Below are 15,889 nucleotides of genomic sequence, written 5' to 3'. Positions count from 1 at the left end.
GTGCAGGGAGAGTGGTATTGTAGTGGACTAACATGTATTATATGTACAGGAGATGGATTGTAGTGGACTAACATGTATTATATGTACAGGAGAGTGGATTGTAGTGGACTAACATGTAGTATTTGTACAGTGGAGAGTGGATTGTAGTGAACTAACATGTATTATCTGTACAGGAGAGTGGATTGTAGTGGACTAACATGTAGTATTTGTACAGGAGAGTGGATTGTATAGAACTAACATGTATTATTCTGTACAGGAGGTGGTTGTAGTGGACTATACATGTATTATCTGTACAGGCGAGAGTGGATTGTTATAGAACTAACATGTATTATCTGTACAGGGAGAGTGAATTGTAGTGAACTAACATGTATTATATGTACAGGAGAGTGGATTGTAGTGGACTAACATGTATTAATCTGTACATGAGAGTGGATTGTAGTGGACTACAATGTATTATCTGTACAGGAGAGTGGATTGTATTGCACTAACGATGTATTATTGGTCGAAGATAAGGAACTGTAGTGGGAAAAACACGGATGTGTCTTGCCAAAGAACTACAAAGACGCTCGACCACACTGACAACGATCGATATCATTGGCAGCATCCACTAGGAGCTGACATCAACATGACATCAAATACCTTAACGAAATCTACATGCTCTTCGATTGACGCTCGACACATTGCCAGGTGGTGCCATGCGAGCGGCGGGTTCTTAGCAGAGACAATAGAACACTAATACTCTGTTCGAGTACATCTACTCTGTTCTAATACACAATGGACTTGTTCAGATTCACACTACATCTGTTCTAGGGTCTCTGTTCTTTTACCTCGGGCGCGCGATGTATGTCAGGCGTTTCCGCAGAAGTCGATTGCCTTGCTGTCGCCTATCAGTGTCCGTCTTACACATGCCGAAGTCGCCTAGCTTTTGCGTGCCCATCCTGTCCAGTAAACCGTGTCTAACTTGAGATCTTGCTGAATAATTTAATTAAAGTATATAATTTATATTATATACTTATTATATAAGGCAGGCACTTACTCAAGGCGCCGTACGAACGGGGGACATGTTGGAAGGAGGAGGGACGGAAAAGGGAGGGATGAAAGAAAAGAGAGTGGCAGGGCAAGACGGTGAAGGAGGGAGCGAGGACGGGGAGGCAGGGAGGGAGAAAAAAAGGGAGGTAGAGACGGGGCAGATATAGTTCGAGAGAAAGAGAGAGGGGAGAACGATAAACAAGAATGATAGGGGTAGAAAGAGAGTGAGATAGAGCGCGAGACAGGGAGAGAGAGGACACAGAGAGAGAAACAGAGAAAGAGGAGAAAGACGGGAGAGGAGAGAGAGAGAGAAGAGAGAGAGAAAGAGAGAGAGAGACGAGAAGAGAGAGGAGAGAGGGGAAGAGGGAGAGGGAGAGAGGAAAAAGAAAGAGAAAAGCGAAAGAAATGGAAATGCGCCGAAATAAATGGCACAAACATAAATAGCACCGCATGCTTCACCTCTGATTGACATCATGCAGCTAATGGTGACAATAGCGGATTAGACAATTCCCGGTTTTTCTCCCAGACCACGGCAATCAACAACGCAAGTTTTACAAACCGCCGACGACGCGCGAGGACAGCCGCAAAAAAAAACCTGCTGCTTTAATAATTAATCAAGCTTCGAGCGAGGCGCGTGCGGTGCATTTATCGCAGGGAGGAGCACGTGAGCCGCAATGCTGACACACGCACGTCAACGCCGGGATGCGGGTGTACCAGCCAGCATCCAGCTGGATGCTAGCTGGGGAATGCTGCCACGCCGCCAGAGGACACACACACGAGCGGCCAAGGACGTGTCACAAGGACGCCCCCCTCCCTCTCTCTCTCCCTCCTCTCTTCTTTCTCTCACTCTCTCCTCTCTCTCTCTCTCTCTCTCTATATATATATATTATATATATATATATATATATATATATCTCTTTCACGATCTTTCTACCCACACTCTCTATCTATCTACCTATCCATCCATCCATCTTTCCATTCATTCATTCATCCATTTATCCATTCATCCATCTATCCATCCATCCATCCATCCATCCATCAACCGTCCGTCCGTCCGTCCGTCCGTCCCATCCATCCATCCATCCATCCATCCAACCATCCATCATCCATCTATTCATCTGTATATCGCTTGTAGGGACTCAGATATGCGCGATTGTAAGGTAAGACGACAAGCGAGAGTGATGTGTGTGATGGATAGGGCGAGGGAGAATGTGAAAGGAAAGCGCAGGCAGAGAGCTGACGCACGTTCCCGAGTGATCCATTTTCACGAAGCCATTACGCAACATCAGTCGTCAGCCGTATTTATTTTACACGATACGATGTGATGCTGGTGATCTCCATGGATGAGGATGCTGAGATGAAATGCCTGCAGTAACATCCGATTCCCATAACATCACTTATCGCATCCTTCGTCGCATCTCTTACAGCATCCCTTGCAGCATACATTACCGCATCCCTCACAGCATCCCTCACAGCATTCTTTACAGCATCCCTCACAGCATCCCTCACAGCATCCCTCACACAGCATCCTCACAGCAATCTCTCACAGCATCCCTTACAGAATCCATCACAAGCATCTCCGCACAGCATCCCTCACCGCATCTCTCACAGAATCACTTACAGAATCCTCACAGCATCCCTCACAGCATCCCTCAAAGCATCCATCACAGAATCCCTCACAGCATCCCTCCCCGCATCCTCCTCCCAGGCATCCCTTCACCGCATCCCTCCAGCATTCCTCACCGATCCCTCCAGCATTCCTCACCGCATCCTCACAGCATCCTCACCGCATCCTCCCCGCATCCCTCACAAGCATCCTTTTACAGCATCCCTCTCACACAGCATTTCCTCTTATTATTCTCCCGCATCCCTTACAGCATCCTTCCTCCGCATCTACAGCATCCTTCCTCCGCATCCCTCCCAGCATCCCCACGACATTCCGATGCAGATGTTGTCGCCAGCCAGCAGGGATGAGAGGGCGTGAAGCTGAAAATCCTGCGGAAGGCGAGAAAAACAGAGAAAAAACCGAGATATAATGATAGTGACGCCCCGGAGACGACGAGGAAGAGGTTACTGAGAAAAACATGACCCGCGGGTTGAGGGGGTCTGCGCGACCCGACCTGCCGAGTGAACGTGGCTTTCGCAGTAAACAGCGGCAAAAAATGCACATGGCTCTTGACGCAGCGGTCCTGACCACGATGTCGGACTCTAGCCATCTAATCATCGCAGCTTTCCCGTGTGGAACGCCACAGAGAGTGGGAGGCATCGGCGGAGATGCTAACGGGGGGAGGGATGCTGGGAGACCGCACGTACGCCTTCCTCTTCAGACATACACGTCGCCAGTTCAGCGGAGCTCAAAAAATGAGAGAGAGAGAAAGAAAGAGGAGAGAGAGAAGAAAGAGAGAGAGAGAGAGAGAGAGAGATGATGAGAGAGAGAGAGAGAAGAAAGAGAGAGAGAGAAAGAAGCTCTTCTTCATCAAGCACTCATTACTGTGGAACGTTAGACAAACGAGTAACAACCCCAGCTGTCACAAGAAGAGCGAGAGTGTAGTCCAGCTAGGAGTATAACCTCTTCCTAAATTTTCCATGACATGCACGCAAAAGCGTTTAACCTACCAGTACAGAAATAAATAGCTGCAGCTTACAGCACCATAGCTCGCTACATACACGAACCTGTAAAAGGATTCCTTTGGCGTGTGTAAGAATTTGCAGGGCACAGATAACTCAGCTCCATAGAACCTGTAACAAACAACACATATATATACGCATCCCATCAGATCGTTATAAATATATCGAGAGCACGCAAACTTGTAGTTATGTAATGAAAAAAGGTCAATGCGTTCCTGATTATTGGTGTGACAGACGATTGCATGTAAATGGCAAGCCGTGACGTCACTCATGGATCATAAACGATGTTATATGCGTGTGCACGCGCAAAAAAAGTACTACATTTAGAAAAATATTATCAATCGGTAGTGCACGGGGACCCCAATTTTCCTCCTCTACTAAATTCCCTGCTGGCGCACGCGGGAATGTTTGTATACACACCATGATAGTCGACCATAGCGTGACCCAGGTCGACCATGGAAGGGGTCGAATAACCTTCAATGACCCCGGGTGACCATGGACGGCCTCGAATGCCTCATTGTGACCTCGGAATGCCCCATTGTGACCTCGGATGCCCCATTGTTTAACTCGGATGCCCCATTATGGACCCCGGGTGCTATTGGATAGCCTCGGGTGACGACCGATATGAACCTCGAATAACCCTCGATGCCCCTGAGTGACCAATATAGGACCCGGGTGACCATGTAGGATTCCGGATGACCATGAGGACCCCGGATGACCATGAAGGACCCCAGGATGACCCTGGATTAAACTTGTGAAAGGGGATCGCATGGCGCTGGGTGACCTTGGGTAACCTCTGGATTGAAGTCCAGGTCGGTATATGTTGAGGCCAGCGCCGCCGTGATCATCACGAGTTACCGACATGTATCATTATTAGTGCCACGCTGAAACCGGCAGGAATGCTGGAGATATTTCACCCGCACGTGTACAGAAGCGAGAAGCAGATCATCATGGGAGGCAGGCAGGCAGGCCAGATAGACAAGCAGGCAGGCAGACGGACAGGCAGACAAGCAGGCAGGGCATATAGGCAGAACAGGCAGGCAGACAGGCAGGTAGGTAGGCAGGCAGACAAGCAGGCAGGCAGGTAGGTAGGCAGACAAGCAGGCAGAGAGTCAGGCAGGCAGGCAGGCAGGCAGGTAGGTAGGCAGGCAAGACAAGCAGGCAGACGAAAAGCAGGCAGGCAGGTTAGGAAGGAAAGCAGACAAGCAGGCAGACAGGCAGGTATAGGTAGGCAGGCAGACAAGCAGGCAGACAAGCAGGCAGGGGAACGCAGGCAGGCAGGCAGGCAGGCAGGAAGGCAGGCAAGCAGGCAGGCAGGCAGGGCGACAGTCAGGCAGGCAGGCAGACAGTAGGTTTGGCAGACAAGCAGGCAGACAAGCAGACAGGGAGAAAAAGCAGCAGCACAGGCAAAGCAGGCAGGCAGGCAGGCAGCCAGGTAGGTTTGGCAGACAAGCAGGCAGACAAGCAGGCAGGCAAGCAGGCAGGCAGGCAGGTAGGCAGGCAGCGACAGGCAGGCAGACAGGCAGACAGTCAGGCAGGTAGGTTGGCAGACAAGCAAGCAACAGAAGCAGGCAGGCAGGCCAGGGAGGAAGGCAGGAAGGCAGGCAGGCAGGCAGGCAAGAGGCAGGTAGCTAGTTAAAATTAGTCTTGGTATATGAAGCACTGCGAGCGATGACGCCGAAAAACGAGCGCAGTTCTTTCACCGCGCTTCGGTTATTTTGTAGGACTTTCAGATTGTAAACAAACTTCACTCTAAAAAATCCGAGAAAAAATTAGTAATTCTGTTAGCTTACATGGAGGGAGTGTCATATATGTTTACTGAGGCGCGTATACAGTCAGCCTTAGTTTCAAGACTCTCATCACCTATGATGCCTCAAAAAACACGCTTTGTAAGTTCGGGTATCTAGAGGATGAGAATGAAATTGCTAGCCTATTATACATAAATAAATAAATAAAATATGATATATAATATATACGTATTATGTTCAGGGGTTAATAATGGACAATTTGTTCATTATTAATCCCTGGTAATGTATGTATTAGTAGGAGTTGCGACGCTAAATTTAAACGTTCTCCTAGCAATCCAAAATATCATGATGAGAACAACACAAATACACACTCACCACGATTTCCGGGCGCGCCCCGACGGATGATGAGGCAACCGATAAATTAAAAAAATGTCTGTGTGTGTGTGTGTATGTGTTGTGTGTGTGTGTATGTGTGTGTGTGTGTGTGTGTGTGTGTGTGTGTAGTGTGTGTTGTGTGTGTGTGTAATGTGTGTATGTGTGTATGTGTGGTATGTGGTGTGTGTGTGTGAGCACACCACCACCACCAGCACAGCATTGACAGCAAATGTACAGCAGCAGCAGCCCACCACCACCACCACCAGCAGCAACACACAGCCAGCAGACAGCAGCAGCGCGCACAGCCAGCACAGCACACACTCGCTAGCTGAGCACACAGAACACAGGCACCACCACCACCACCACCAGGCAGCAGCTCGAATGGCTAGCATGCCTGAGCTGGTGGCTCGCTCGCAGTTATATGTCCGCACTGAACTCAGCTCGACCTGCTAATGCTGATGCTCATAGCTCCGCTGTTTGTTAGTCGACACCATAGTCGACCCCCTGGCTGGTGTTGCTGTGTTTATGTGTGTATTGTGGTGTTATTTGTGTATGTGTGTATGTGTGGTGTGGAGGGGGGTGTTATCGTATGTTATGTATGTATGTATGTATGTATTGTATGTATGTATGTAATGTATGTATGTATGCATGTATATATATCAGGAGTGTATAATAGGGACCCTATTTATACACTCCTGATATATATATATAACTATATAGAGATAGAGAGCGCAGAGAGATGAGAGAGCAGAGACAGCGAGAGATTTGAGTTGAGGGATATGATGATATGAGATGAGAGAGAGAGGAGAGAGAGAGAGACCTGTACATATAATACATGATAGTCTACTACAATCCACTCCTGTACAGATAATACATGTTAGTCCACTACAATCCACTCTCCTGTACAGATAATACATGTTAGTCCACTACAATCCACTCTCCTGTACAGATAATACATTTGGTCCTCTAAGATTTATTCTCCCGCTCAGATATTACATGTTATTTCCCTACAATCCGTTTTCTTCCATAGATAATACCAGCGGTGATAATGACAGATTCACAGATCTGTCATTATTTACCCTCTTATAATACATGTAAATCCACTACAATCCATTCCCTTGCACAGGTATATGTTAATCCACTGCAACCCGACCCATTTTTTTTGCGCAGATAATCCTGAACAAGCAATACAACAAGGCCGTTGATTGGTGGTCGTTCGGAGTGCTTCTCTACGAGATGCTGATTGGTCAGTCGCCGTACAGTGGCACGGACGAGGACGAGCTGTTCTACGCTATCTGCCACGAGATGCCATACTTCCCACGATTCCTGCCCAAGGAAGCCGCCAGCTGTCTAGCCCTGGTACGTACCTGTGTGGCTACCTACACACACACACACACACACACACACACACACACACACACACACACACACACACACACACACACACATACACACACACACACAATTTTTTTAATTTATCGGGTTGCCTCATCATCCGTCGGGCGCGCCCGAAATCGTGGTGAGTGTGTATTTGTGTTGTTCTCATCATGATATTTTGGATTGCTAGGAGAACGTTTAATTTAGCGGTCGCAACTCCTACTAATACATACATACCAGGGATTAATAATGACAAATTTGTCATTATTAACCCCTGATACATACGTATATATTATATATATATATATTTATTTATTTATGTATAATAGGCTAGCATTTCATTCTCAATCCTCTAGATACCCGAACTTTACAAAGCGTGTTTTTTGAGGCATCATAGGTGATGAGAGTCTTTGAACTAAGCTGACTGTATACGCGACCTCAGTAAACATATGACACTCCCTCCATGTAAGCTAACAGAATTACTAATTTTTCTCGGATTTTTTAGAGTGAAGTTTGTTTAACATTCTGAAAGTCCTACAGAAATAACCGAAGCGTGGTGAAAAGAACTGCGCTCGTTTTTCGGCGTCATCGCTCGCAGTGCTTCATATACCAAGACTATTTTACTAGCTACCTGCCTGCTTGCCTGCCTGCCTGCCTGCCTTCCTGCCTTCCTCCCTGCCTGCCTGCCTGCTTGTTTGCTTGCTTGTCTGCCAACCTACCTGCCTGACTGTCTGCCTGTCTGCCTGCCTGTCTGCCTGTCTGCCTGCCTGTCTGCCTGCCTACCTGCCTGCCTGCCTGCTTGCCTGCCTGCTTGTCTGCCTGCTTGTCTGCCAACCTACCTGGCTGCCTGCCTGTCTGCCTGCTTGCCTGTCTGCCTGCTTTTCTCCCTGTCTGCTTGTCTGCCTGCTTGTCTGCCAACCTACCTGTCTGCCTGCCTGCCTGACTGTCTGCCTGCCTGCCTGCCTGCTTGCCTGCCTTCCTGCCTGCCTGCCTGCCTGCCTGCGTTCCTCCCTGCCTGCTTGTCTGCCTGCTTGTCTGCCTGCCTACCTATACCTGCCTGTCTGCCTGCCTGTCTGCTTTCCTTCCTACCTGCCTGCCTGCTTTTCGTCTGCCTGCTTGTCTGCCTGCCTACCTACCTGCCTGCCTGCCTGCCTGCCTGACTCTCTGCCTGCTTGTCTGCCTACCTACCTGCCTGCCTGCTTGTCTGCCTGCCTACCTACCTGCCTGTCTGCCTGCCTGTCTGCCTATATGCCTGCCTGCTTGTCTGCCTGTCCGTCTGCCTGCCTGCTTGTCTGTCTGCCTGCCTGCCTGCCTCCCATGATGATCTGCTTCTCGCTTCTGTACACGTGCGGGTGAAATATCTCCAGCATTCCTGCCGGTTTCAGCGCTGCACTATAATGATACATGTCGGTAACTCGTGATGATCACGCGGCGCTGGCCTCAACATATACCGACCCTGGACTTCATCCAGGGTTTACCCAAGGTCACCCAGCGCCATGCGATCCCTTTCACAAGTTTTATCCAGGGTCATCTGGGGTCCTTCATGGTCATCCGGGGTCCTTCATGGTCATCCGGGATCCTACATGGTCACCCGGGGTCCTATATGGTCAGTCAGGGGCATCGAGGGTTATTCGAGGTCATATCGGGTCGTCACCCGAGGCTATCCAATAGCACCCGGGGTCATAATGGGGCATCCGAGTTCACAATGGGGCATCCGAGGTCACAATGGGGCATCCGAGGTCACAATGAGGCATTCGAGGCCGTCCATGGTCACCCGGGGTCATTGAAGGTTATTCGACCCCTTCCATGGTCGTCCTGGGTCACCTATGGTCAGCTATCATGGTGTGTATACAACATTCCCGCTGTGCGCCAGCAGGGGATTTAGTAGAGGAGGAAAATGGGGTCCCCGTGCACCCGATTGATATATTTTTCTAATGTACTTTTTTGCGCGTGCACACGCATATGACATCGTTTATGATCCATGAGTGACGTCACGGCTTGCCATTTACATGCAATCGTCTGTCACACATATAATCAGGAACGCATTGACCTTTTTTCATTACATAACTACAGTTTGCGTGCTCTCGATATATTTATACGATCTGATGGGATGCGTATATATATGTGTTGTTTGTTACAGGTTCTATGGAGCTGAGGTTATCTGTGCCCTGCAATTCTTACACACCCAAGGAATCCTTTACAGGTTCGTGTATGTAGCGAGCTATGGTGCTGTAAGCTGCAGCTATTTATTTCTGTACTGGGGTAGGTTAAACGCTTTTGCGTGCATGTCATGGAAATTTAGGAGAGGTTATACTCCTAGCTGGACTACACTCTCGCTCTTCTAGTGACAGCTGGGGGTTGTTACTCGTTTGTCTAACGTTCCACAGTAATGAGTGCTTGATGAAGAAGAGCTTCTTTCTCTCTCTCTCTTTCTTTCTCTCTCTCTCTTACTCTTCTCCTCTCTCTCTTTCTCTCTCTCTTTCTCTTTCTTTCTCTCTCTCTCATTGGTTTTTGAGCTCGCTGAACTGGCGCGTGATATGTTGAAGAGGAAGGGCGTACGTGCGCCGTCTCCAGACCTCGTGCCGCGTTAGCATCTCCGCCGATGCCTCCCACTCTGTGGAGCCGTTCACCGCCGTAAGCTGCCGATGATGGGAGAATGGCTAGAGTCGACATTGTGTCTAGGCGCTGCGGTCGGCCATGCTGCATTTTTTTGCCGCTGTGTTACTGCCGAAAGCACGCTTCACTTCGGCAGGTCGGGTCGCGCAGACCCCTCACCGCGGTCATGTTTTTTCGATACCTCTTCTTCGTCGTCTCCGGCAGCACTATCCATTATATCTCGGTTTTTTCTCTGTTTTCCGCCTTTCCGCAGATTTTCAGCCTTCACGCTCCTCCTGCTGGGCTGGCGCACTATCTGCATCGAATGTCGTGGGCGCTGCTGGGAGTTGCATGCGGGCGAAGGATGCTTTGGAGGGACATGCGGGGAGGATGTCGTAAGGTGCGCGGGCAGGAATAATAGAGGGAATGCTGTGTAGTGAGGGATGCCTGTAAAGGATTGCTGTGCAGGGATGCGGGGAGGGATGCCGTGAGGGATGCTGTGAGGGATGCGGTGAGGTAATGCTGGGAGGGCGGATGCGGTGTAGGGATGCTGGATGGGATGCGGTGAGGGATGATGGGAGGATGGGGGAGGGATGCGTTTGAGGGATTTCTGTGATGGATGCTTTAGGTGCCTGTGAGGGTGCTGTGGGCTTCTGTTAAGTGATTCTGTGGAGGATGCCGGCTGAGGGATGCTGTGCGCACGATGCTGTGATGGATTCTTAAGGGATTGCTGCTGGAGATGCTGTGGGGATGGCTGTGTGCGGGATGCTGCTTGAGGGATGCTGTGAGGGATGCGGGGAGAGATGCTGTGAGGGATGCGGTAATGTATGCTGCAAGGGATGCTGTAAGAGATGCGACGAAGGATGCGATAAGTGATGTTATGGGGGATCGGATGTTACTGCAGGCATTTCATCCTCAGCATCCTCATCCATGGAGATCACCAGCATCACATCGTATCGTGTAAATAAATACGGCTGACGACTGATGTGCGTAATGGCTTCGTGAAATGGATCACTGCGGGAACGTGCGTCAGCTCTCTGCCGCTTCCTTTCACATTCTCCCTCCCCTATCCATCCCTATCTCCCCACTCTCGCTTGTCGTCTTACCTTACAATCGCGCCATATCTGAGTCCCCTACAAGCGATATACAGATGAATAGATGGATGGATGGATGGTTGGATGGATGGATGGATGGATGGATGGATGGTTGGATGGATGGATGGATGGATGGATGGACGGACGGACGGACGGACGGACGGTTGGATGGATGGATGGATGGATGGATGGATTGGTTGGACGTAGGATTTGGACGGAATTTACATGAAACTGTCGGCAATAATAGGTGAAAGAGCGTATGGAAACATTAAGAATTTGGTAGTAAATTGATTTCGTATTTAGTTAGCATTATATTTTATTGAAACGCTTCAAGTGCCTGTGCCTAGCATTAGCTTAACGCTGCAGGTTTCGTGTAAACACCTGCCAGCCTTCTCTGCTTACGTAAGCACGCAGGGCTGGGGCGACGTGTAGCACCCACTAGCCGCGCCACCACTCCGTAAAAAGTTGCCAATTAGCAACGACGTAACGGCAATCCTGCGAAACCTAAATTCTTTTTTGCTTCGCCTGTTTCCGTGAACTTTTGTTGGGCTCCGGTTTAGGTGTGGCCCGAAAACTCGAAATAAACAGAAAACGCATGAAAAAGAACGACCGGTAAAAAACGATAGCGATGATAAACGCAGATATAGCTCTGCGTTGATTTGTGTGTTTGCTGAGTTTGCTGAAAACACGTGATATATGCATGATCCAGCGTTGCCATGGCGACGGCCGATCATAACGTGCTTATAATGAAACTCGAAGTAAAGTGGAAAGCGAGCCCAAATTCTTCGAGGACCCAAATCAAAACATCACTAAATCACGCGTGCAAAATTAGGTTACTGCTACTACTGCTGCTGCTGCTGCTGCCGCTGCTACTGCTACTGCTGGTGCTGCTGCTACTACTGCTGCTGCTGCTACTGCTGCTACTGCTACTGCTGCTACTGCTGCTGTTGCTACTGCTGTTGCTGCTACTGCTACTGCTGTTACTGCTGCTGCTGCTACTGCTGTTGCTGCTACTGCTACTGCTGCTGCTGCTGCTGCTGCTGCTGCTGCTGCGGGTGTTAAAATACATCTGTTACCATGACGATTGGAGTCTTCATACCTCATACAATGCTGTGTCGCATCATTTAAAGGTGCAAAACCACTGCGGCCTAGAGTCTAGAATCTGGTTGGGGTAGTCTCACCTTCCGACTATCCACTATAGCAGTGGTTCTTGACCTTTTTTGAGTCATGGACTCCTTTGAGAATATGGAGAAAGCTACGGACCCCTCCCCAGAAAATGCACATAAACACATAAACACAGAGATTCACATACACTTGGGTACATGGACCCCCTGAAGCCCATCCATTGACCCCAAAGGGGACCATGGACCACAGGTTAAGAACCCCTGCACTATAGAGAAGTTGTAACACGGACGCGTGCTCTCTGCAGCTGCTGGATAGGACACCTAACGTCCGGCTGGGGATGCCCGACTGTCCGGCTGGTGACATACGACAGCACCCCATGTTCAAGGTCATACCGTGGGACAAGCTAGAGAAGAAGGAGATGCCGCCCCCATACGTGCCGAAAGTGGTGAGTGCGCGCGTGCGCCGTATGTGCACACTGTCTAGCTACTGCTGCTGTTACCAGCCAACGCTATGACTGTCTAGCTACTGCTGCTAGTACCAGCCAACGCTATGACTGCCTAGCTACTGCTGCTGGCACTCGCATAATAATATTAATATTAAATTAGCAAAATAATACCTCCTAATCACTAGCAAAAATGCTGCGATACATGTCGCGTTATGCATAATATGTATATATATACATGTGGCGATTGAATAGGTTGTTGCAGCTTACCATAGGTGGCGACACTTGTCAACTATAGCGCAGACGCCCAGTAAATCATGGAGTACAATTTCTGCAGTTTCACTCCCATTCTAAGCAGCTACTACACACATGTACGTGCGTGCGTGCGTGCGTGCGTGCGTGCGTGCGTGCGTACGTGTGTGCGTGCATGTACATTCATAGCCACTGTAATATTATGATAGTCTATAATTTAGTGTGGAAATGGTTTTGTTTGAAAAATACATTTCATGTTTATATTAACTTGACTAATAACTTGCATGTCTTCCGTTTTGCTACACCACAAGCGCCAGCCCACCACAGACCTCTGCACCAACTTCTACCGCAGCGCTATTATTGTAAGGCAGTGGCTTCCTTCCCAAATGGCTTGTGCGTCTCCTTTCTCCGCCCCTCTCTCTTACGCGCAGTCTCTTTTGTCTTCACTCCCTCTTCTCACTTCTGTGTGGTCTCGGTCTTTTCTTGCTCTTTCGCTTCCTCATCTCTCCTCTCTCTCTCTCTCTCTCTCTCTCTCTCTCTCTCTCTCTCTCTCTCTCTCTCTCTCTCTCTCTCTCTCTCTCGCTCTCTCACTCTCTCTCTCTCTCTCTCTCTCTCTCTCTGTCTCTTTCTCTCTCTCTCTCTCTCTCTCTCTCTCTCTCTCTCTCTCTCTCTCTCTCTCTCTCTCTCTCTCTCGCTCTCTGTCTCTCTCTCTCTCTCTCTATCTCTCTCTCGCTCTCTCTCTCTCTGTCTCTCTCTGTCTCTCTCTCGCGCTCTCTATGTCTCTCTCTCTCTATCTCTATCTCTCTCTATGTCTCATGTCTTCGTCTCTCTCTCTCTCTCTCTCTCTCTCTCTCTCTCTTTCTCTCTCTCTCTCGCTTTCTTTATCTCTCTCTGTGTCTCATGTCTTCGTCTCTCTCTCTCTCTCTGTCCTGCAGAAGTCAGCAACGGACGTATCATTCTTTGATAAGGACTTCACGCAGGAGAAGGTACATCTTACCCCGACGGACAAGCAGCTACGCGACACCATGAACCAGGAGGCCTTCCAAGACTTCAGCTATACGCAGCCAGCCATCACCAGCACACCCTGCTAGCTGTCACAATCTGCTAGCTGTCACAGTCTGCTAGCTGTCACACACTGCTAGCTGTCACACAGAGATAGGATTGTATGCTATCAATGATACCACGCGAACTGTAACGTTATTTTGGCTGTGACACCACACTAGTAGATACCGTTTTGGCGGTGACACGTTGGCTGTGACATCACACTAGTAGAGACATTATTGGCGGTGACATGTTGGCGGTGACACCACACTAGTCGGTACCGTTTTGGCGGTGACACCACACTAGTTGTGACATTATTGGCGGTGACATGTTGGCTGTGTAACAATTTCGGCAGTGACACCATGCTAGCTAGCTGTGACGTCACTTTAGCTGTGACATCTACTGTGGTGACACTGACTCTTGTATTTATAACGATATATATATAGACCTGCACGCGCACATTAATTCATGTACTATGTGTGTTGATGTGCGCGTGTGTGAGCATATGTGTGTTCGCGTGCATGCGTGTTTTCATATGTGCGTGCGTGTGTGTGTGTGCGCGCGTGTGTGTGTGCGTGTGTGTGTGTGTGCGCGCGCGTGTGTGTGTGTGAGTGATTGTGCGTGAGTGTGCGCGTGTGTGCATGTGTGTATGAATGCGTATGTTCGCGTGTGTATGTGTGTGCGTGTGTGTGCATGCTTATGTCTGTGTTCTGTGTGTAGTATTTAGTATCTGAAAGACGGTGTGCCGGGGACGTTAGAAGGCAGAACGGCAAAGGGCGCGAGAGCAGCAAAACGCAAGCATGACGTCACATGTGGCGGTGCAACCTGGAGTGTCGTGGCGGTATCGCCTGTCTGCCTGTCTGCCTGTCTGCCTGGCGTTCCCACGCCCCTGTCACCACTAGTAACACTGTATACTATTAACGGGGATCCACATATACAGCGGCGCTTGCTCACGCGCTGACACTGCTGCCACCTAGGGAGCGCCTCTCGAACGAACATCATTCCTAGGAGTGTCTGTAGAGGTGAGAGGTGCATCCAAAGATGCGCAGCATTAGTTATAGTCTGACGTCACAACGAATGACGTCATAGTTAGACGACTTGCGGTAGTAGGAAGTAGATGTTGATTTTATCCATATATATATATATATATATATATCGCGAACGTGTATACTGCATTGTTGTGCAGTGTATTGCTGCCACGCAGCTGTGCATTTATAATTTGCAGCGTCATTTGCATGCGATGCTGTGATCATTATTTGATTGCTTACCCCCCCCCATGTAGAATCCACGGTGCTTGTATTAACGCCCGACTATTGGAACCCGAGGGAAGGGGAGGGTCGATTTCTGTAATTGAGTGCATTCCAAAGCCTCATCAGTCTGATAAATTCAATCGAGGTAATGGAATGACTCTCAGTGAACAGTACAGCCCACATCGATGCGTGCAATTGCCCACGTTCAGACAGGTGAGAGGGGAGAAAGCAGCCACACACGCAGGCAGATAGAAAGGGAGAAAGCAGCAACACACACATGTAGGCAGATAGAAAGAGAGAAGGCAGCCACATACGCAGGCAGGTAGAATGGGAGAAAGCACCCACATACGCAGGCAGATGGAAGGAGAGAAAGCAGCGACATACACATGTAGGCAGATAGAAAGAGAAAGGGCAGCCACATACGCAGGCAGATAGAAAGGGAGAAAGCAGCAACACACACATTCAGGTAGTAAGCGAAAGGGCAGCCACACACGCAGGCAGAAGGAAAGGGAGAAAGCAGCCACATACGCAGGCAGGTAGAAGAGAAACCAGCCCCACACGCAGGTATAGAAAGAGAAGGCAGCACGCTATACAAATGAAGCTGCGTCTATATACAGGCTATGGGCACCCTCCTATGCTAATTAGTACTGTATTTATACTACTAATAGTATCAGTATGGAGCGATTGTTTGTTCAGTAACCACGATGCTAGTGCGGGAGTGAAGCTGTAGGTGGTATAGGATGGGACCATAATTGCAGAGTTCCCGCTCTCTCTCTCTCTCTCTCTCTCTCTCTCTCTTGTCCTTGTGACACGTCCTTGGCCGCTCGTGTGTGTGTCCTCTGGCGGGGCGTGGCAGCATCCCCAGCTAGCATCCAGCTGGGATGCTGGCTGGTACACGTCGCATCCCGGCGTTGACGTGCGTGTGTCAGCATT

General features: G+C 49.3%; 1 protein-coding gene across 1 annotated transcript in view; it reads left to right on the top strand.

The window, feature by feature from the left end:
• LOC106815470 (protein kinase C-like 1) overlaps window positions 1-13,957 on the top strand; it is a gene marked incomplete at its 5' end in the record, with an annotated part of 78,565 nt that extends 64,608 nt beyond the window's left edge. The window contains 3 exon segments of the mRNA XM_014819935.1: window positions 6,951-7,139; window positions 12,276-12,416; window positions 13,601-13,957. Coding sequence (XP_014675421.1) covers window positions 6,951-7,139; window positions 12,276-12,416; window positions 13,601-13,756 — 486 coding nt within the window.
• Between the last annotated feature and the right edge of the window lie 1,932 nt (window positions 13,958-15,889).

The sequence above is a fragment of the Priapulus caudatus genome, unplaced genomic scaffold (genome assembly GCF_000485595.1).
Source record: "Priapulus caudatus unplaced genomic scaffold, Priapulus_caudatus-5.0.1 Scaffold1123, whole genome shotgun sequence".
In the NCBI taxonomy this organism is placed as follows: Eukaryota; Metazoa; Priapulida; class Priapulimorpha; order Priapulimorphida; family Priapulidae; genus Priapulus; species Priapulus caudatus.
This window is presented reverse-complemented; position numbering and strand designations above follow the sequence as displayed.